This window comes from Enhydra lutris, unplaced genomic scaffold (genome assembly GCF_002288905.1).
Source record: "Enhydra lutris kenyoni isolate GAN:26980312 unplaced genomic scaffold, ASM228890v2 scaffoldscaffold9, whole genome shotgun sequence".
NCBI lineage: Eukaryota > Metazoa > Chordata > Mammalia > Carnivora > Mustelidae > Enhydra > Enhydra lutris.
In genome coordinates, this window is record NW_019154093.1 from 54979070 (window position 1) to 55003168 (window position 24099).

Consider the following 24099-nt stretch of genomic DNA (forward strand, 5'->3'; position numbering starts at 1 on the left):
ATAAATAAATAAAATCTTTAAAAAAAATTACTGAATTGACCGTTCTATACAATAATAATTTGTAATTACTTCTTAGGTTATATTCCGAGAATTAGGATGACTAGGTGAAAGAAAATGACTATTTTTTAAGTATTGTTACAGATTTCCAGCTTTTCTAAAGACTTATATTTCACATTTGGATTATTGCTAACAATACGATTAGAAAAATCTTTGTCAGTTTCAGAGGTAACAGTGATGCATTCTCTTCTGCTATAGCACAGTTTTCTTTAATTTATATTAACAGATAAATAGTGAACTGGAGAATGATGTAAGTATAACATGGACTCCAGGTTAGTTCATCTGTAATTTTCCCTAGAACATTAATATTTTAAGGCAGATTTTTTTTTTAAAAATTATTTATTTATTTATTTATTTTTGAGAAAGCCTTAGCAATATCTGAAGACCTTAAGATAGAAGCTCAAAATCTTATAGAAGCTTGATAGTTTTGGGCCTCTGTTGTCACTAAAGAAAAGTCTTCTGTTGCTTGGTCATTCATTTATTGATAAAATACCTTTTCTGTTTATTTCTGTTGTTATTTTCATTTATTTTATTACAATTTGATGTGGCTTTCTGACCCAAGGATTTATACCATTCTTCAGTTCTGGAAAATTCTCATTTATCTTCATGCAGTACTTCTCCCTCATTTTCTTTATTCTCTTATTCTGGAGCTCTTCCTAGATGGATCTTGGATCTTCTCATTTTATCTTCCATGCCTTTTAATTTCTCATATGTCTGTGTGATGAATTCAGAATAATTTCCTCAGTTTTCTACTTGCCAGTATACTAATTCATTATCTTGGTCTAATTTACTGTTTAACCTAACCACTGAGTTTTTCATTTATTATGGTCCCTTTGAAATCCATCTAATTTGGGGTTGGTTATTTTTGTTACTTTTTGTTTCTTACTCATTGAGATGTCTATTCCTTCTTTTATTTAGCCACTTAAAACCTACTTTACTAAAAATCATCTTAGTTCTACTATAAATCCTGAGAGTATTAATTTTACTGATGAATTCCTTTTATTTGGATTTGATCCTTTTGATTGAATGACTACATTAAACATATGGATGATATAAACTTTAAAATAGAATTAACCATGAAAGACTTGAAATATTTTTTAAACAAGATTTTGTGATGCTGAATTTAGATAATGAGATAAATAGGGCATAAGAAAGAAAGACAAGGTAAAATAATGTAAACAGCAAAATGTTAGATTAATTTGACTAGAATGGAGTAGCTAGCTTATGATTTCAGTGATGAAAGATATGAAAATTATAAGGTTTCTTTTATAAAATAAAATAATGGACTAATCATTAAGAAAGCAAAACAGAACTACTCTGCCAGGTAGGCCTACGACTTGTTCTCAAATTGCTAATAGTCTTTGGAGTAGCAGAGAGAGGCATTTAATCTAAATTCTAAGAGGGCATAGACAGGCATGTTCTTTTCCAGGAAGATCAACTTTGAAACGAAGTAAAAGTTAGCAGAGGAGGGACTAGGAAGAGATAGTTGAAGAAAAGAAGGGAAGGTAGTGTATCCCAAAGGTGCACCATCCATTAGTAGCTGAGCCAAGAGACATTGTCTCCAGCAGTAAATTCTGTAGTTTGGTAGGTTTGGGATTTAGGTAGCAAATTGAAAGGAAATAAGAGTTGAAGTAGGCAAAAGACCGCCCAAGGATTCACATCAAATACTGATGCCATTTTCATATAACAGGTTTTTTTTGTAACAGCCTTTATATTTTAGTACCACAATTCTCAAACTGTACAAGGATTTCTGGGGTGCCTCAGCAAACTCTCAGGATGTTTCAGTGTATTTGAAATTTTCCAGGGAAACACAGTGACACTATTTGTTGGGTATCTTGTGAACTAACTAGAGTCAGTTAAATTTCAACATTAGATTATTCTACATTCCTTTTGTATAGAGGAACAGAAAATGAAGATGGGAGTGTCCAATCTGATTTCAAAGTTTTAGAAATGGTGAAAGTACCCAACATTTATAAGTAACTGTAGTTATTAAAAGAATTTTTAAAATGTAGCATTTTCTTTCTTATTTGTATTATTTCAAGCAGTGACTAAGTTATCATTTATAATTATAATTTAATTATATTTTAATAATTTATATTAAGTTATATAATTTTTATATATTAGTTGATAATTATATAATTAAATATATTGTATAATGAATAAATTTATTATAATTTAAATTATAACTTATAATTAGAAACTTACTATTTAATACAGAATTGTTAGGTATTTCTCTTGGCCTGTAGGGCATATGGAAAAAATTAATGATACACTAAGCTCACCATGAACCAAGAAATTTAGGGAACCTCTAGCTTAGTACATAATATTAAAGCACAAATTTATGAAAGCAGTTCATATTTTCTGAGTCTCTAAGGTAAAAATAAAAATATCTAGAGGAATGCAGTTAGCTTAAACTTTTTCATCTAAGCTTGTTTGCCTCAATCCACTTTACCTGAAGCCAGACAGCAGATATTTGGCATTTTATTTTTTGATAGTAGTCATGTGCTATTATTTTTGGTGACCTGCCAGAGGTAGATTCATAAACTTTGGAAATTGAATAAATGGGTGATAGGATTTATAGTCCACTATAAGTAGCGAAAAATCTAGATACTATTTTAGTCCAGGTAGAAGGATCATTATATATATTCACGTAAATAAGGATCAGAAATTTAAGGCCAGTTAGGTATAGATCACTTTTCCCAGGGATTCTTAATCTCTGATCTATGGAACCTGAAAATTGTATATCACACATGAAATTTTCTTTGTTCTACTGGTTTTGTTGTTGTTGTTGTTGTTGTTGTTGTTTTTCTTTTCTTTTCTTTCTTTCTTTTTTTTTTTTTTTTTTTGTCAGAGTTCCAAAGAGGTTCTTGGCCCTAGAAACATTAAGAATAGATTTATCAACTGCTTCATTTTTCTGTATAGTATGCCCTTCGGCATAAGGTAAATTGATCCAAAGCCAAGGCTAGGTCCCCCATCTTCCCATCTAATAACTATTCTGCAAGATAACCTGGTTTTTAGAGGTTAAGAATTAGATATAAAAAGTATTTGCGGGCACCTGGGGGGCTCAGTTGGCTAAGTGACTGCCTTCAGCTCAGGTCATGATCCTGGAGTCCCGGGATCGAGTCCCACATCGAGTCCCCCATCGGGCTCCCATCTCCACGGGGAGTCTGCTTCTCCCTCTGACCTTCTCCTCGCTCATGCTCTCTCTCAAATAAATAAATAAAATATTAGGAAAAAAGAAGTATTTGCACCCAAGAATTTTTCTTTTAAAGATTTTATTTATTTATTTGACAGAGAGAGATCACAAGCAGGCAGAGAGGCAGGCAGAGAGAGAGGGGGAAACAGGCTCCCTGCTGAGTTGAGAGCCCATTGTGGGGCTCAATCCCAGGGCCCTGAGATCATGACCTGAGCTGAAGGCAGAGGCTTAACCCATTGAGCCATCCAGGCGCTCCTGCACCCAAGAATTTAAGCAGAACTTATTTATATGGTTATGATGGATTCCTGAAGGAATTAAGGATGATTTTTAATTAATTGGATCTGTGGTTCAAAAGGTATATAATGGTGCACAGTGAAATGTCTCTTTTCTAGAACCTTCACAAACTCAATTCCTCTTCCCAGAGGTAAATATTATCTTTTAATTTTTGTGTTTCAGAAATTAAAAATTTTAAAACCAGTAGTGTTACAGTAATGGAGATTAAAATAACAAATGATAAACACATAGCTAGGACATAACTTTGGTTTGTTTTAAATGTAGATATGTGCTTACCAATCTGATTTTTAAGATGAATAACTGGTACTGTGTATTATCTTAGCTTCTTGATAGAAGGACATAATTGAGACATATTTTTTAGTAATGATGTTTTTGTAGTGAGTCAACGAAGTTTTCAGTTGGGACAGTTAGCCATGAAATTGTGAATATAGTCTTTCCAAATCCTGATGCATTTAATTCATTAACCAAAAAGTGGTCATGGGGATATAACGTTTTTTTGGTTTTTTTTTGGTTTTTTTGCCAATATTACTTTTTTGGGAGGATTTTTTATAGAAGATCAAATAGAATTGTATCTTACCTATGGGCTTTAATAATAATTTTTCACTCAGTAAGTGGACCACCAATAGTGGTCCAAAAATTATACTTGGAGATTCACATAAAATATTTTGGAATATCACAATACCTCTGAAAGGTGGCACTATTATGTTGATTTTACAGATGATTAAACTGAATATTTGAAAGGTTAAATAACTTGCTCATGATTTGGAGTGTAGGTGTTAGAATCTAACTTGACTTCATTTGATATCAGAAATTCACTGTCTCTATAGAACACTAAGATGCTTTTGTGTGTAGATGTGTTTACTTTAATATAAATTTGTCAGATAATGCCATTTAGTGAGTAGGCAGAGGTTTTGGATTTAGGATTTGGTATGGTAATAAAAAAGGTAACTAGTCTGTTGCTTATTAAGGAAATAATTAAATGTAATGTTCTTAATAAAGAATCACTAAATACATGGTTTTGCTCTTACACTGCACATGTTACTGAGCACCTAATTTTCCTAAACTACCACATTTGTATGTTTATTTTTTTTCTGTAGGGAGATTCCCGAAGTCTTCCATTTTCTGAGAATGTGAGTGCTGTTCAAAAATTAGACTTTTCAGATACTGCGGTGCAACAGAAATTGGATGATATCAAGGATCGAATCAAGAGAGAAATAAGGAAAGAACTGAAAATCAAAGAAGGAGCTGAAAATCTGAGGAAAGTCACAACAGATAAAAAAAGCTTGGCTTATGTGGACAACATTTTGAAAAAGTCAAATAAAAAATTAGAAGAACTTCATCACAAGCTACAGGAACTAAATGCACATATTGTTGTTTCAGATCCAGAAGATGTTACAGGTATATATGTATTTTATTTGGTATTTATATGATGTATTAAGAATTATTTTTATATAGTGTATTAATAAGAATATTATCTTTGAAATTAGTTAGCTTTATGACATAACTGCTTTTGGTTTTTCTGAAAGTACCAGAACTGTTTTTTATCCAGTTGTTAAGGTCTTGTTTCTATTTATTGAGAAATGCAGTTAGTTGATGGTTATGAAAATTGAAACGTTTACTTGGAGATGAGTAACATTGCTGTCTACTCTGTTACCCTCTGTCAGTAAGACATCACTTAGAGTTATTTTCCAAGATTAATGTTTTGTATTGAGTCAACCACATGCTCTTACCTGATTCATCCTTGTGATCAGCAACACGAGTTTGCCAGATGACTTTTTAAAGTTAAAAATGTATTCTGTGACTGAGGGATATTTTTATTCTTTGCCAACGTAATTAATCAAACCTATGACCTTTGTTCTGTGTGCTCTAAGCAACTGAATTAACAACTAAGCCACCAGGCATATAGTTTGAAAAGGAAGAAGAAAAAAATTTTTTAAAACCAAACATTACTTTTTTTCTTAATATAGTAAAAAAAAGAAAAATATAACCCATAAGTCTGACCTAAGATTTGTAAACAATGGAATTAACAAATGTTCATGTTGGAAAATTTTCCATGGTACAGAAAGTAAAAATAGAAAAACTACCTCTCTTTCCCTAGGCTCTCTCCTTAAAGGTAGCATTACTAACTTTTTTGTTGTATATCCTTCCAGAAGAAAAATTTCCACGTTTGTATCAATATTTATCCATTTATATAAGCATTCTTTTCAAACTTTTTACTTAAAAAAATCACATAAGACACATTTGTCTAATAGTTTTGTCTTTGCAAAGACGATATTTTGAACAAGGTTTGTAATCTCTGTAACCTTCAGTGTCTTCATTCACAGAGAAAAGGAGTAGTATATGTACAGTAACGTATCCAACACCATAGAAATTTTAGAAGTATCTGTGAGATTAGCTAATAAGAAATAACAGCAAATAATAATATAAACAAAATTAAATTTGATTAAGAAAATACATAAATGTGACTAAGAATCTCAAATTACCAATCTAAAATATTGGATAAGATACCTTCAGATCTTTAGTGTACTTAAACTTAATTTTAATGCATCAATTTCAACATCTGGGGCCTACTTTAGTGATTTTATCTGGAGACTCTCTATGTAGAGATTTCAAATTAGTAAGAAGAATTGAATCTTAAAAATCACAGATATCATAGAGAAACCAGTTGTCTTATTTTGGAGCTAAAATAATCCTAAAGATGTGAATTAATTTTTCCAGAATAACAAAGTTAGCTAAGAACTCCTCAACTCATCTAGTATTCTCTTACCCATACATTCAATAATTACATATAAATGGAAATTCATATTATGAGAATGCTTTTCTTAGCAATATCATGTAAATATAGAAATAGCCTGTTCTATTGGAACTCTGCCGAGCTCTCCATTTTTTGCCCATTACTTCTTTAGGAGAAGTCTAATATAAGAAATGGCACTGGAGCTTTAAACTCTGTTTATTTAGGGAAAACATTTCTTTCCTCACAGAATACTGATAACTACCTTGTAATTGGAATATTGAGAGTTTCTGCCCCACAGAGAGTAGCCCATTTGGTTTCCTCAGTCCCTTTTAAAAAATCAACTTTACTTAAGTGTAAATTGCATATGATAAAATGCAGATTTAAGTATATGATTTGATGAGTTTTAACAAATGGATATACCCAGGTAACTGTCATTAAAACAAGTGGATCCTGAACATTTTCATCACTTCAGTGGTCCTCCTGTATACCTTAATTCTCAATCTCCAGTCTGCATCCATAGCTTTCTTTAGGCAACCACTGGTCTACCTTTTATAGGTTTCTCTTTCCTAAGTTTCATTTAAAGAAATGACCTGGGATCCTACTAGCAAATTCTTTTTCTTTCTCAAAAGCCAGTTTGAATATCCCTGTGAAATCTTTCCTGTCTCTGATTATCTTTCTTTGTTCTACTCTGTACATTCATTGTTGTGTCATGTTGCATCATAATTTACTTCTGTACATGTTTAAATCACTTACTAAACCTCATGCTCCTTGAGGGGAAGGACATGTTTTTATTCTCAAGGCTTATCATAGAGCCTGGAACATATAGCTGTTTGGTTGTATATCTCAAAAAAAAAAAAAAAAAAAAGGCCAGCAAATAAAAATCTTGTATTAGTTCTTATAATTAATACCAAAATAGACTTTATCATAGTACTTTAAAAATTTAACAACTTGGGGAACAAAGCATTGAATAAAAATTTTAAAATAAATTGGAAATTTTCTTTACTGGGATCTTTGTTTTTCTTATTTATTTATTTATTTACTTACTTACTTATTTAAAGCATGCAAGCCAGTTGTGGGGGGACAGATAGGGGCAGAGGGAAAGGGGGAGAGAGAATCTTAAGCAGGCTCTAAGCCCAGCGCAGGGCCCAGTGCGGGACTCAGCCTCACAACCCTGAGATCGCGATGTTAGCCAAAATCAAGAGTCAGGTGTTTTACTGACTGAGCCATCCAGGTGCCCTTCTATTATCATTTTTAATATTGAATTTTCATATAATTGCAGGGCAAATGTTATATGAAATGTCACTTTCTACTGTGACTTATTAATACTTAAAGTTTGTATGGAATAAACTTGACAATTTTGTTAAAATTTGAGGTTTTTTTTTTTTGTTTTTTAAAATGTCTCTTTGCAAATGGCATAGTCATACCTCCTGGTAATAAGTTTGTTTTTTGTTTTTTCTTTTTTCCTCATTACTTATTTAACAGCAGTAAAAGCAAGAACAACACAAGATTAAAGATAGTTGAACGTTAATTTTAGATTAGCTTGCCATAAAATTTTATCTGTTTTATATTCTGTATTAAGGTAAACAAAATCATTTATTTTAGATTAGGTCTGACAAGAAGATTCAAGGACATAGTTCTTTGCTTTCAGTTCTCTAAAGTATGTGGATTAATAACAGAAATGTTTAGCTAACTCCTCTCATCTTGGAGGTCTGCAAGCAGAATGACTCAAGGAAAGAGGGACGAAATTTAAGGCTGCATTGTATGAATAATTACTATGTAAATAGGTAGGAAGCCTACTCTTAATTCACCTTTGTAATGATTAACTCTATTAATCTTTAGTTTCTTATTTGTAAAATAAGGATTTTTATCAGATACATTTCAAGACTTACAAAACTCTGAAATGTTGCATATTATAATACAAGATCTGATCATTTGGGACTGTTAATGGTGGAATATATGAGTATTCATTTATTTTTCAGAGTAGCAAGAAATTAATATTTTTGATGTTTTATTCATGCCTATGCCTTGTTTACTTTCTGTGTACTTTAAGGTAGTGTTATTGGTATTATTATCATCCCACATGGAAATTATTAAGATATGGTTAGATGAGGCTGAATGCACCTTATGAAAAAGATTATTGGATCTCTGTAAAGTGGAGTGGTAATCTGTCTTAGTTGACACCTGAGACTCCAAAAGGAAATACTGGGAAAGAACCAGGATCCTGAATATTAAACTTTTGTGTATCATCTCTAAAGAAGAGGTTAAGGGTATGTCTCATATTTTATTAAGTATAGCTAGTAATTTGTATAGGATAAGTCCCTCTGTTTTCATCTTATTTCCTTTTCTTATATCTCTTCCTATTTCCATTTTCTCATGTTCCACCAAACTTAGACTGATTTTTACCTATTGAAGTAGTGAATATTTTCTTTAATATCTAGAATTAATATCTAGAATATCCAGAAGGGAAATACTGATTTAGTATACAACTAACAATATTGGAATTTTTTAGAGGTAACCTTAGAAATTCTGCTAAATTCTGGAGATAATAACTGTATCGAAGGAGTTTTCTTTCCTAATGACTAAGGTGCAGTTATGAGGTCTTTCTTGAATAGAAGTAATATTTGAATTTTTTTTTTTATTCTTGGCCTATCCACCTAAATATGGCATAGAAATTGTAGTTGAATTTTATATCTATATTAAAATACAAGTGTGAAATCTGTGGCCTGGTTTGTTTTGTAATTCTATGTATTTTTCTTTTTGAACTGAATGTCTCATTTTGAGGTAAACATACTTTGTATTAAGTTTTGAATTCTTAATGAGAGGGTTGCCATTGAGTAATTGTGATTATTAATTAGCAAGTCACTTTCAACACCCCTGGATTTGTTTCCTCATCTTTACAATCATGAGATTACATGATTCATAGATTCCTAACACTTAAATTATTTGATGATATACTTTTCTTAAAAAGGTAATACACAGTAAAATTGATTCTTTTTTGGTGAACATTTCATAAATTTTAATACACACCAGGTTTATCTAACCACCACAATCAGAAAAGGGAACAGGGATGGTTGTAGTTGCACTCTCTCCCCATTCCCTATCCCCTGGCAATTGCTGGTTTATTTTCTGTCACAGTTGTTTGCTTTTCAAGAATGTCATATAAATGAAATCATAAGGTATGTAATCTTTGAGACTGATTTCTTTCAGAGAATTGCATTTTGAAATTCATCCACGTTTTTGCATTTATCAATAGTTCACTCTTTTTTATTGCTGAGTAGTAAGTCTGTTATATAAATGTACCACAACTTGTTTATCCACTAACCAAGAACTTTAAAGTGGTTTTCCAGTTTTTGTCAACTATCAGTAAAGCTGCTCTAACTACCCATTAACAGGTTTTTGTGTGACCATGTTTTTTTAGTTCACTTTAGTAAATACTTAGGAGTGTGATTGCTAAGTCACATGTTAGAGTATATTTAACATTATAAGAAACAAAACAGGTGAACATAGAGGAAGAAAAAAGAGAGGGAAGCAAACCATAAGAGACTCTTAACTACAGAGAATGGAGTTGATGGAGGGAGGTGGGCAGGGGATGGACTCAGTGGGTAATATTAAGGATTATGCTGAACACTGCATATTAAATGTAAGTGATGAATTCTACTCCTGAAACCAATTTAACCATATATGGTAGCTCACTAGAATTTAAATAAAAACTTGAAATAAAATTTTTTTTAAAAGCTCCCGAAATGTTTTTAAGAGTGGCTGTATAGTTTATCATTCTTATCAGGACTGTATTAAAGTTCTAGTTGTTCTACATCCTCTCCAGCACTTGGTATTGTTAATATATTTTTTAACCAGTCTAACAAATGTACAGTGGTTGATGAGACACATTATTATAATCAGAGGTAGGAAAGAAGAAAAATAAAGTAACACCATCTTTAGGAGAATTTATGAAAGAACTGTGCATGCCCTAAGTACAGAATAAAGAAGTCTTCTCTACCAGGAGATACATGTCAATTTCAAACATTAAGATGTAATACATACAAGCAGTTCTGAAATTTCTAATGCCTAAGTTGCTTATTTAACCTTAAATAATGTTACAGCCCACAATCTTACCTGTGCTATTTTTGTAAAATATTAAGAAAGCTAAACCTGAGGTTGTACTAGTTACAGAAGATCTCAACATTACTTTAGTTGATGATCTATGCCAAAGGTCATCGTGAGTACACAATTAATTGATTAGGCACCCATTAATAATAAGTGAGCATTCATTAGAGTCTGAGCAGGTTCAGGTGGCTCTATAAGGTAAGCATTTCTGTTTAAACACAAAAGCTCAATTCTGGGGGAAATATAAACAGTTAATGTAATTGTAGCAATTTGTTCTTTTTTTTTTTTTCAAGATTTTATTTATTATTTATTCGTCAGAAAGAGGGAGAGTCTGAGCAGGGGAAGTGGCAGGTAGAGCAGGCAGAGGGAAAAGCAGATTCCCTGATGAGCAAGGAGCCCTATGTGGGACTCAATCCCAGGACCCTGGGATCATGACCTGAGCTGAAGGCAGATGCTTAACCCACTGAGCCACCCAGGCATCCTGGGAGCAGTTTATTCTTAAAATAATTTACAAGTATCAGGTGAAAACCAGAATGTTGGCAAGTAAACAGTAGCTAAGACTTTAGATGGAAGTTTGTGAAGGAGATAGATAAATGGTACGCTAGTGCTTCAGTATATTACTTTGATTAATTTAAATGTGGCTAGGTTTACTTCAACTATATTTCCCCTTACCTTTTTTTTAATGCAGGAAATATAGTCCTTTTTCCATAAGCAGACATCCTGACTGTACACATACCATTTCATGAATATTGAGCACTGAGAGTCAGCTGGGTATGAAATAAAGATCAAAGACTGTATGACCTGAGATTAATCCAGGAGTTGTGTGGTTATATACCACTTATGTCCCCTCCAGGACTTGTTTTTCTCATTTGTATAACCTGGAGGATAGACTATATATGACCTTTCTAGGGTGTTTTGTGAATAAGGTGTTTTAATAGCTTGATGAAAGGTCAATTATGAGCACGTAATCTCTTCTGATTGTGAACATGAAAACTCTTTTTAGAGATAAGTCTGAAATTTTCTTGGGTGAGGGAAGACTCAAGGTCAGCTACAAGGTCACCTCCTAAAGAAGCAAGGAACCAGTTTAAGGCTGCACCTTAAGTAATCAGGAACCTTTAAAAAAAGCATATGGATTGCTCCTGTGTTCTAAAACTCTCATTCATCTTGGAAGACAATTGTTCAGTTGTGGTTTTAGAAAAAAATACTGAAAGCACCGAAAATAGGATATCTGTTGCTCTACATATCATTGGCAAAACTACTAACAGATTCAGTTTTTACTAATTATTCTGGCTCTGGAAGTTCTCAGCCGTAGGGATAGTTTAACCACATTGTATTTTCTGATGACTTCCAAAGCAGTACACCTGACTAAGCTCTTTCATTTTCTTACTATTTTGTCCCTCATCCTTTGAATAATATCTGGATAGATATAATGTAATCAGTTCTCTGTGTTAAATTCCCTTTGTTCAAAATACCTAGTATGGTTTCTGTTTATCAACTAGACTGAATGATTTTCCATCTTCCCAATACCATACAACAAACTGAGAATACTATAACTCCAACCTGCTTAACTCCACTTAATTTGTGTGCCATTCTTGTCCATATTCTAGTTCTATCATTTTATCTTCATTTCTACAAATTAGATCTGATTATTATTTTATTTAATCATTGTTGGTTTTTAATTACCCACATGTTTATCATTTTCTTTTTTTTTCCTCTGTTCCACTTTCCTGAATCTGAGATTTGCATATTTCATCAGTTATGGGAATTCTTAGCCCCTGGTTTTGTTTTTTGTTTTTTTTTTGAATATTGCACCTCCTATGTTCACTCCACTCTTTCATTTTGGGAACTCCAGTTACGCATGGTAATTTCTTCAGGTCTATCTCCATTTCTCTAATACTCTTTCACCTGTGTCTGGGTTCGCTCTGAGCACATATATTTCTAATTTCTGTTACATATTTTTTACTACTTCTAGTTTTGGTAATTTTTAATAGTCTTGTTTTGTTAATCTTGGTACTTTTTGATAGTCTCTTGTCCTGGCCATTCTTTTGATACTTTTTAAATTTAGTTTTACATATTAAATATACTTTTTCATATTCGATATTAGAGAATGACAATAAGTGAAATTTTTGCCATGCTACTCCTGTAGCTTTTTTCCTCACTCAGGGTGATTTTTTTTTTCTACCTGAGCTTTGTGATTTATAATTGTGTGCACATTTTCAGTGGAACTTTATCTGTGGAGGTTCTTTCAGGTCTGAGTTTATTTATTTATTTACTTATAGATTTATTTTAGGGAGAATGCACAAGTGGGAGGGGTTGGGAGAGGGAAAGAGAATGTCAAGGCAATTCTGCACTGAGCTCGAGCCTGATATGGGCCCAATCCCGTGACTCTTAGATCATGACCTGAGGCAAGACCAAGAGGTGGTCCAGCTGACTGCTCCACCTAGGTGCCTCTAGGTTTGAAGTTTTTCGAAGAGGATTTGCATTTCTTTTGGTAAGATGCTTGGAAGCATTATCAACCTGTGGCCCATTAAAATAAATTTTGGGGACCATGTAGATAGTATGATTTCCTGCGTCAAACCTAGATGAGGGCAGTAAGAATGTTTAAAAGATACCATTCTTTCCCACAGTTATCCTAAGCCAAAGGCAAGTCAGCAGATAATTCAGCCATTATGGATGGCACCTTATAAGCTGTCTGTCTTTAATTAGGCTTTTTCTGATTTCATTGCTCACTTTGTAGGTTTCTGCCACAGCCTTTTCTTGGGCTCTTATTAAAATCCAAGCTTTATTCCAATAGGATGATGAGAGTTTAACAAGTCTCTTTTTATCACAAAAGCAAAAGCATTCTCAGAAAAACAAAGCTACAGATGTATCTGTACAAAGCTATCTGCCCTGGAATTGTGTCACATGCGCCATGTACTGACTTCTCCAAGTGAGACTGAGAAATTTTGTTTTCCCTCTTAACTTGCCTCTTATTTTAAGCAGGAGAGGAGATTGAACATGGAGTATGAAGATAGTACTTAAAGATTACAAATATTTTCTAACTCTATAGTTTATTTTTGGTGTCTCACAGCGCTTTGATTTTTGTTTTTGTTTTTTTTTTTTAGAGTGGGCGTGGGAGGGATAGGCAGAGAGAGAGAATCTTAAGTAGGCTTCATGCCCAGCATGGAGTCAGATGCTGGCCAGGCTTGATTTCACAACTCTGAGATCAGGACCTGAGCGGAAATCAAGAGTTGAATGTTTAACCTACTGAGCCACATAGATACCCCAGCACTTTGAATTTTATCGGTGGTTATCTTTTTAAAAAATTACTTTGGTGAAATTAATTTAAGATGTTCTCCATTTAACATAATTTTCAAATTTATTGACATAATTTATAATATCTGTGTTATTCATTTAAAGTCAGCATATCTGTAGTAACATTTGCTCTTTCATTCCTCATACTGGTATGCTACCATTTTTCTTCCTTGACCACTTTTCTAAGATTTCTCTTGTTATTATTCTGCCCCTTCAAAAAAAAAAAAAAATTCTTTACTGATCTTTTCTTTTGTGTATTTTATTTTATTTTGTTAATCTCTACCCTGATCTTTAGTACTTCCTTTCTGCTGTTCTCTTTGGAATGTCTTAGCTATTTTTTTTTTAAACTAACTTTAGACAGATGCTTAGAACTTTAAAATTTATTCTCTTTCCTAATATATGTTTTTAGGGTTATGAATATCCTCTCAGTATTGCTTAACTGCATTTTCCATATGTAAAATTTTTAAAATTTATTTTTCTTTTTATATAATTGATATGCAACATTATATAAGTTTAAGGTTAACAACATGTTGGTTTGATACATTTATATATTGCAACATGATTATCACCATAGCATTAGCTGGCGGCTTTATCAAGTGATAGATATCATTGTCTTCTTTTTTGTGGTGGAAGCAATTAAGACCTAGTCTCTTAGTACCTCTGACATTTATAATACAGCATTGTTGTTTATAATGCTGTGCTTTAGATCTCTAGGACCTACTTATTTATGAGTTCCAAATTTATGCCCTTAAACAACACATCCTCAATTTTCCCACCTCCAGCATCTGGTAACCATCATTTTACATTCTATTTTATGATATTTTAGCTTTTTTAGATTCCACATATAAGTGATACCATACAGTATTTGTCTTTTTGGGTCTGACTTACCTCACTTAGCATTATGCCCTCAAAATCCATGTCACAAATGGCTGAATAATACAAATTCCATTTTGTGTGTGTATGTATACATACATACATAGGTACATACATACACCCCCCACATCTTTATCCATATTGCTATTGTTGGATCTTTAGGTTATTTTCAGATGTTGACTGTTGTGATTAAATGCTTTAATAAACATGGGAGTGCATATATCTCTTCGGCATGTTTTTATTTCCTTTAAGTATATACCCAGGAGTGGGATTGCTGAATCATGTGGCAGTTCTATTTTTAATTTTTTGAGGAAACTTCATACTGTTTTCCATAATAGCTAAACCATTTACATTCCCGCCAACAATATACATGGGTTCCTCTATCTACAAAGCCTTCGAGGACACTTGTTACCTCTTGTCTTCTTGATGATCTTTTGAAAAAGTTTATTTAGTTCTTCTGCCCATTTTTTTTTATTTATTTATTTGATAGAGAGAGATCACAAGTAGGCAGAGAGGCATGCAGAGAGAGGGGGAAGAAGCAGGCTCCCTGCTGAGCAGAGAGCCCGATGCGGGGCTCGATCCCAGGACCCTGAGATCATGACCTGAGCCGAAGGCAGAGGCTTTAACCCACTGAGCCACCCAGGCTCCCCCTTCTGCCCATTTTTTAATCAGATTGTTTTTCTTTTTCTCCTTGAGTTTTGTGGATCTTTATATACTTTGGATATTAACCCCTTATTAGATAACTTGCAAATATTTTCTTGCATTCTGTATATCACTTCATTTTCTTGATTGTTTTTTGCTGTGCATAACTTTTTAGTTTGATGTAGATTGAGTTTATTTTTGCTTTTGTTGTTTGTGCTTTTGGTGTTACATCCAAAAACCTATTGCCAAGACCATTGTCAAGGGCGCTTTCCTATATTTTCTTCTAAGAGTTTTATGGTATCAGGTCTTATGTTTAAGTCTGATTTACATTGAGATACACAAGATTTGTCTGCCTATTACTGAATGCTAATGTGGACAAGACTGCTCCCATGTCCTTTGGCCTATGGTGCTGGATACCACAGATTTCACAAAGGCACTTTTGTTCATAGATGGATGTTTAATTTATTGTTTAAAAGAGGGTGTACAGGGGCGCCTGGGTGGCTCAGTGGGTTAAGCCTCTGCATTTGGCTCAGGTCATGATCTCAGGATCTCAGAATCCTGGGATCGAGCCCCACATCAGGCTCTCTGATCAGCCGGGAGCCTGCTTCTCCCTCTCTATCTGCCTGCCTCTCTGCTGACTTCTGACTACTTGTGATTTCTCTCTCTGTCAAATACATAAAAATAAAAAATCTTTTAAAAAATTTTTTAAAAAATAAAAGGGTGTACAAAAAGGAAGAACATCTATAACACAATGGTGCTGATATCACCTAAAGTTCTGATCTGTTTGAGATCATTTTCTCATTTTCATTGTGTCTCTGTTGTCTCATGAACTAGTTAAAAGTGTGTTTTTTAGTTATTAAACATGAGGACTTCCCAGTTATCCTTTATTTATTGATTTTTTTATTAATTACACTGTAGTCCCTTGAAATTTGCTGAGACTTGCTTTATGTTCTGTGTGTGCCCCCCCAAAAAAAAAAAAAATACATATCCTCCAGTTGTTGCGTGTTATTCTTAGTATGTTTATAGGTTAAGCATTTAACTATGGTGTTAAAATCTGCATTCTTACCTGGATTTGTGTTTACTTTATTCATTACTAAAAACACTGTTACTACTTAGTGGAATATAGAGTTATTGTTTTCTTTTTAATTCTGTCAACTTTTGCTTTCTTTTGTGGCCAAATTTAAAATTGATTTATCTTTTCAATAGAAGGTGAATTGAGCCTTCTATTGTTAATAAAATGAATTTCTTATCTCCAGAAATTTTTGTGCTAAAAGTGTCTTTTGCCTGTTATAGTTTGGGGGTTGTAATTGTTCATTGTATGGAATATTTTTTTCTACTCTTTTACTTTCAGCTTTTCTATATTACTGTATTTTAGATATGTGTCTTGTAAATAACATATAGTTACATTTAGTTGTATAGTTTTTACCCAGATTAATCCTAGAATCAGTTTAAGATCTTTCTTTGTCTTTTACCTAGACCATTTACTCCATTATATTTAAATAATTACTGATATATTTGGGTTTATATTTTGTGGTTTCAGTGCTTCTTCTTTCTTAGCATTTTTATAGTATTTTTAAACATCAGTCAATTATTTTGGAAATTTTGGTTAATTTAGACAATATAAAATGCATGCTTATCAAACACTATTGTTAATCATTGTCCTTACTCATCTCCATACAATTCAGAGGTCTTAGGATGCCTCTACTTACCCACATCTTGATTTGTCTATTGTTGTTGCCTTATTTTTTATTCTAGCTTTCTTAAAACTCTTACATGACTTTATTGATTTTATATAGTGGTCATTTAAAGTTTCTGACATATAAACCATTTTCTGTGCTTTTCATTCCTTATTTCCCTTTTGATACACTAATTTGTACCACTTTTAGAGCTTTCTTTTTAAGAGTTTATGTTTGTGACATTCTTTCCATCTTGATAATGTTTTAGTTTTTTCTTCATTCTTGCAAGGTATTTACACTGAGTTTACAATATAAGCTTGATAATTATATCTTACAAAGAAACTATCATTCTGTCTTCTAGCTTTCATTGCTATTTTTGAAAAGTCTATTGTCAATCTATAGTGGCTTCTTTAAAGGTACCCTTTTATTGACTACTGTTAAGATTTTGTATTTGGGGGCGCCTGGGTGGCTCAGTGGGTTAAAGCCTCTGCCTTCGGCTCAGGTCATGATCTCAGGGTCCTGGGATCGAGCCCCGCATCGGGCTCTCTGCTCAGCGGGGAGCCTGCTTCCTCCTCTCTCTCTGCCTGCCTCTCTGCCTACTTGTGACCTGTCTGTCAAGTAAATAACTAAAAGAAAAAAAAAAAAAAAGATTTTGTATTTGGTTTTTTGAAGTTTTACCATGATGTGTCCAGGTATGGACTTTTTCCCATGTGTATGTGTGTATATACATGTGTAGATAGATAGATAGATCTCTGCTTGTGGTTGATTGGGTAGCTTGAATTTATGGATTGGTATCTTTTATAAGTTCTGCAAAAATTGTCATTTTCTCTTCACATAATGTCTTCGAATCATTTTTCTTTTTTTCCTCCTGAAACACAGTAAGTATATTTAGTTTTTTGTTTTGTTGTTGTTGTTTTGCCCTCCGTGCCTTTTAATACCCTCCACCTGATTTTTAAACTTACTTATTTTTCAATACTAGTCTGCTATTTTTCTATGTCTAATTTGCTGTTGAACTAATCCATTAAAATAGTTAAATCGAGATACTTGTAGTTTCAGAAGGAAAATAGACATGAAAATAGATCCTTGTAATACTGTATAATATATATTTCAATAGAGGGAAGAAAATATACTTTGGAGACACACTAGAAAGGGCACCTGAGCAGATTGGGGGATGGCTAGGGAAGAAAAAAGTAATGCCCTAGCTGAGTTAACAGTGGTATGGAGGAAGAAAAGTACGTTGTATTTTGATGAATAGGAAGAGATTTTTGTAAAGCAAATTTTTTTGAATTTGACAAAAAACTGTAATGGAAACTTAGTGACCATAAAGCTACTAATGCCTAGCTATGAAAGTGGGACTTTATTTGGGACCTTTTTGGTCTAATATATAAACATATTAAAACCTTGTTACTGAATTTTGTGTAACATTTCAGATTGTATCATGATGTTTAGATGTAATGGTTAGAAGTACAAATAATTTCTGTAATCCACCCCCCTCCCCAAAGCTGGTTTGGTAGTTATAGCAAATAGATGCAGCAAATGGAGATTTGACATGAGTCTTAATCAGGGGTATAGTTTCTTAAAGTGGCAAAGTATGTACTTAAGAATAGATTCAACATTTGATCTTCTTAGAGTGGAAAAATAATTTCATTTTACAGAATTTTAAAAAATTGCCTCTTTTGAAAGAAGAGAACATGGGGAGTTCTGATTATCCCTGTTTTAAAATATGTCTTACCATGAAGGAAAGTGTTTAACAAATACACTGGCCACCGTATGTTTAATAATGCTGTAATTTCCCATAACCTATAAGAAAGGAAATTGGAGAGAAAAAAAGGAGTTTGTTGAAAGGAAAGGGGGACAGCAAAGTGTTTCTCTAATTTCTCAATGAGTAAAAAGTGGGCTTTATAAAACTAGACATATCTAAGGTTAAATTTCTGCCTTGGCATACACTTTTGTGACTTGTGCAAATTACTTGATCCTTCTAACTTTTAGTTGTTTTTATTTGTAAAGTGAGGTTATATTACAAAATTTCTGAGTTCCTTTGAAGACTAAATGAGCAGAAATACCAGCTACTTAACTGTGCCTTGTCATGTAATTTTATTGAGCCCTAAACATTGGCCTAAGCACTATACAGGCTTTATCTTCACAATAACCCCCAATTTGTGGCTGAGGAAATGGCAGCACAGAGTAAGTAAGTATATGATCAGGATCACACCAATAAGCAGTAGCCACAGGATTTTAACCCAGGCATTCTAACCTCCAGAGCCTGGACTCCTTATCATTATATTATTTCTCATGTTCTTATAGTCTTAAAGTATAGGATATACTTTTCCATAAAAACCATGTTAGATTTTATAATACTATTACAAATTCTCAGACTGTTAGAATCAGTGTCTCTTTCAGTGTCTTAGTACAACCTGTTTTAATGTGCAAAAATTTCTTTTTTTTTTTAAGAATTTATTTATTTGACAGAGATCACAAGTAAGCAGAGAGACAGAGAAGGAGAGAGAGAGAGAGAGGAGGAGGAAGCAGGTTCCCCACTGAGCAGAGAGCCCAATGCAGGACTCGATCCCAGGACCCTGAGATCATGACCTGAGCTGAAGGCAGAGGCTTAACCCACTGAGCCACCCAGGTGCCCCAATGTGCAAAAATTTCTTATATAGCTTCTTTAACAGATTATAACCTAGCTCTTGTGTAAATGCTTGCAGAAACAGGGGTTTTTATTACATCTTAAGGGTTCTGTTTCATTGTTAGATAACTTAAAATGTAAGGAATTTCTCTTTATTCTGTGATAAAAATGTTTACCCTCACTACCTTTATCTGTTTGTTCTAAATTCTTTGCCCTGTGGGGAAATAGTAAGTGGATAGCTTCTTTCATAGACAGATATTTAAATATTTAGGTAAGAATCATTTCTCTTAAGGGGAATCCTCCTACACTGTTGGTGGGATTGCAAGCTGGTGCAACCACTCTGGAAAACAGCATGGAGGTGCCTCAAAAATTTGAAAATAGAACTACCCTACAACCCAGCAATCGCACTACTGGGTATTTACCCTAAAGATACAAATGTAGTGATCCGAAGGGGCACGTGCACCTCAAAGTTTAAAGCAGCAGTGTCCACAGTAGCCAAACTATGGAAAGAACCTAGATTTCATCAACAGATGAATGGATAAAGAAGATGTGGTATATATATACAATGGAATACTTTGCAGCCATCAAAAGAAATGAAATCTTGCCATTTGCAATAACGTGGATGGAACTAGAGGGTATTGTGCTGAGTGAAATAAGTCAATCAGAGAAAGACAATTATCATATGATCTCCCTGATATGAAGAATTTGAGAGGAGACATGGGGAGTTTGGGGGTTAGGGAAGGAATAAATGAAACAAGATGGGATCAGGAGGGAGAAAAACCATAAGAGACTCTTAATCTCACAAAAAAAACCCTGAGGGTTGCTGCGGGGAGGGGGTTAGGGAGAGGGTGGTTGGGTTATGGACATTGGGGAGGGTATGTGCTATTGTGAGTGCTGTGAAGTGTGTAAACCTGGTGATTCATAGACCTGTACCCCTGGGGTTAATAATACATTATATGTTAATAAAAAATTTAAAAAATTAAAAAGAATCATTTCTCTTTCTCACCCTAGGCTAAGCACGATCAGCTATTTTACAGAAAACGCATTTCCACAACTGAGAGCCTTCTGTGAATGCATCCCAGTTCTTTTTTTTTTTTTAATGTGCTTACTATAAATTAACTTCATATGCCAAATTTTATGTGATTTCAATTTCTCCAAGAAAGAAAGAAAATCTGACTGTTCAAAGATCTGAATAGACATAACTTTTTAGTCATTAGTATGAAGTGCAATTCATTTATAGACTCAATAGGAGATATGCTTACACTTTACACAGTAACTACTGCTAGTTAATGTTTATTGAATATTTACTATGTACCATGCCCTTTTCTAAGTTCTTTACAGTTCTAAGTTCTTTATTAAATCACAGTAACCCTGCATGCTTGATGCTATTTTTATTGTTTAACAATAATGACAATGAAGCACAGAGCTGTTAAGACGCTTACCCTCTATTATATGGTTTGTACTAAATCTCAGTTCCAAAACTGAGATTCAAATGTAGGTACTCTTAACCACTATGATGCATATGTTTTAGTTCAGACTGATTCAACAAAATACCATATATTGGGTGGCTTAAATAACAGACATTTATTTCTCACAGTTCTAGCGGCTGGGAACGGAGATCGTGGTGTCAGCAGGGTCAGAGCTCTGGTGATGGGCCTCCTCCTGGTTTTAGACAGCGTCTTTTCTCTGTATCCTTACATGACAGAGAGACCATCCTCATGATCTAATTACCTACCAGAGGGCTCATCTCCAGTACCATCACATTAGGGTTTCAACATATGCAATTAAGGGGACATAAACATTCTGTCCATAACAATATGTTAAGTAGTTCATTTGTGAGCTTGTTCAGAAAAGTTGTCTATACTTAATATTCATTTTTTAAAAATAAGAATATGTCACTTATAGGGGTACCTGGGTGGCTCAGTGGGTTAAAGCCGCTGCCTTTGGTTCAGGTCATGATCCCAGAGTCCTGGGATCGAGCTCCGCATCGGGCTCTATGCTCAGCAGGGAGTCTGCTTCCTCCTCTCTCTCTGCCTGCCTCTGCCTACTTGTGATCTCTGTCTGTCAAATAAATAAATAAAATCTTTAAAAAAAAAAAAAAAGAATATGTCACTTATAAAATCAGCTTTTGGAGCAGCTCATTTATAATGTGGGGAATTCAGTTACAATAGAAACCTTTCTTGGATTTGAATCTCAGCTGGTAACTGTTACTGCCTGTTTCCTGATGCATAAAATGTGGAGAAGTTATTTTAAGGATTAATATGCATACATATACATATTTGTGTGTGTATAATTATACTATTATATATGTAAGTATGCATACATGCAGAGTCTAGTATAGTTGTTTACAAGGTTTTTAAATGGTAATAAGGCAGCATAGCACAGCACTTAGTAAGGTAGACTTTGGTATGGAACTGACTTGCTAGATATATGACCTTGGGCCAGTTTTTTCACCACTCTGTGCCCTAGTTGGTTTTTTTTTTTCCTATAATGTGGGTGCAGTGCTCATTACAGGGCTGTTTACGAGGATTGATGAGTTTATAGAACCCTTACATCAAGATTTATACTTTGTAGCATAGTATATAAATGATAAAATGGTATTTTATATCCATAACTAGCATAGCACCTGTATTTTTGCAAGTTAATTAAGAAATTATGTTGAATTGTCTTTAAATTCATGATTTTTTTAAAGGTATATAAAGCCAAATGTAAAATATTCATTAAAATCAGTTAGTCATACCATCTTTTATTGCACTTAACCCTGAAGCACAAAGGTTAAGTAACTTTCAGTTCAGTTTTCCTGTGATTGCCAAGTTACTTATAACTAAACCAGGTTTAGTACTCTAGTCATCTAAGTTGTTTTTTTTTAAGATTTTATTTATTTATTTGACAGAGAGAGAGATCACAAGTAGGCAGAGAGGCAGAGAGAGAGAGAAGGGGAAGCAGGCTCCCCGCCGAGCAGAGAGCCCGATGTGGGGCTCGATCTCAAGACCCTGAGATCATGACCTGAGCTGAAGGCAGAGGCTTAACCCACTGAGCCACCCAGGCACCCCTAAGTTGTTTTTTTATAAGCAAGTGACCTAAGGTAGATAAAACACAAAATGATGAACTTCACTATGAATAATTTTAGTTATACAGTAAAATTAGAAGTGTTTCAATAATGGATTCGCCAAAATAATTAGAAGTTTCTGTTCAAAGTTATTGTTTTTATTTCAAAGTAGAAGCACCACTGTATGCTTTATGAGAAACCATGGACTTTATGTTTTAGATATACCCCTATCATCAATGTGGTTGGTATCAGTCAATCAGTGTCCTTGAAACACTTTCCATTGTGACTGAACATCCTCCTAGTAGTAAACAGAATGTGAAATCCTTTATGTGTATGTTTAGGTTATTACTATAAAGAATGCTGGCATTATATTCTATTTACAAATAATTACTTTAGAGGAATCTGTATAATGTTTAAATATGCCGCCTTCTTTAACCAATCAGGTATTAAGTAGAGATTTAGTACAATTGTTGAATAGATGAGTCAAATTATTTTATTTAATATAAACATAATAGTGTTGGGAAGACTTTGGGGCAGTGATCTAATTCAGTTTCAAACTCAGTGTATCCCTGGCAGATGATCCTGCAACTCTACTTGAATATTTTCTTGGCTTGAATTCTTGTATTATTGGTAAGCATAAGGAGATTCCATTCAGGTGACTTTAAGCTCATCTCAACCCTATAATTCTGTATTCTTTGAGAATATCAACTTCTAATTTTAAGCAGCATTTGGTCCTAGTAAGTAATTTTTACATACTATTTAATTTGCAGATTGCCCAAGGACTCCAGATACTCCCAGCAGTGACCCTCGTTGTTCCACTAGTAATAATAGATTGATGGCCTTACAAAAACAATTGGATATAGAACTTAAAGTAAAACAAGGTGCAGAGAACATGATACAGATGTATTCAAATGGATCTTCCAAGGTAAGTACTATAAATGTAAGTGTATACAGCCAGTCCGCATTATTTACATATTCCATATGTGTGAATTCACCTATCTGATAAAACTCATTTGTAAACCCAGCATCCATACTTGTGGCGTTTTCACAGTCATTTGTGGACATGCACAGAGGGCTGAAAAATGTGAGTTGTCTGATGTGCATGCTCAAAACTGAGGTCAGACAAGGTGCTCTACCTTCTTCTTTAAGCTCTTACCCTGTAAATAAGTATCCTTTTCATGGTCTGTTTAGTACCACAGTTTTTGCATTTTTGTGCTTAGGGTGATTTTGCTGTTTAAACGTGTATTACGATTTCTAAGACCATTTTAGCTTCTAAATTTGAAAGTATTGACGATAAAACAAGTAAGAAACAATAGTTTTTAAAATAATATTTTTAGGGGTGCCTGGGTGGCTCGGTTGGCTAAGCATCTGCCTTCTGCTCAGGTCATGATCCCAGCATCTTGGAATTGCTTCTCCCTCTACCTGCTGCTCCCCCTGCTTATGAGCGTGCTGTCTCTCTCTGTCTCTCTCTCTGACAAATACATAAATAAAATCTTTTTAAAAAAATTTTTAAAAATTACTTAACTCCTACTAAAACCAGTTAAGAAAAATTTA

At 33.7% G+C, this 24099-nt stretch overlaps 1 protein-coding gene across 2 annotated transcripts in view; it reads left to right on the forward strand.

Annotated features, from left to right (window-relative positions):
* Positions 1–24099, forward strand: part of LOC111143223 (protein kinase N2) — a 144202-nt gene that overhangs the window by 54731 nt on the left and 65372 nt on the right. For both annotated transcript variants that reach the window (XM_022496797.1, XM_022496798.1), the window contains exons 2-3: positions 4645–4945; positions 23316–23470. In XM_022496797.1, coding sequence (XP_022352505.1) covers positions 4645–4945; positions 23316–23470 — 456 coding nt within the window. The remainder of the gene's footprint in view (positions 1–4644; positions 4946–23315; positions 23471–24099) is intronic.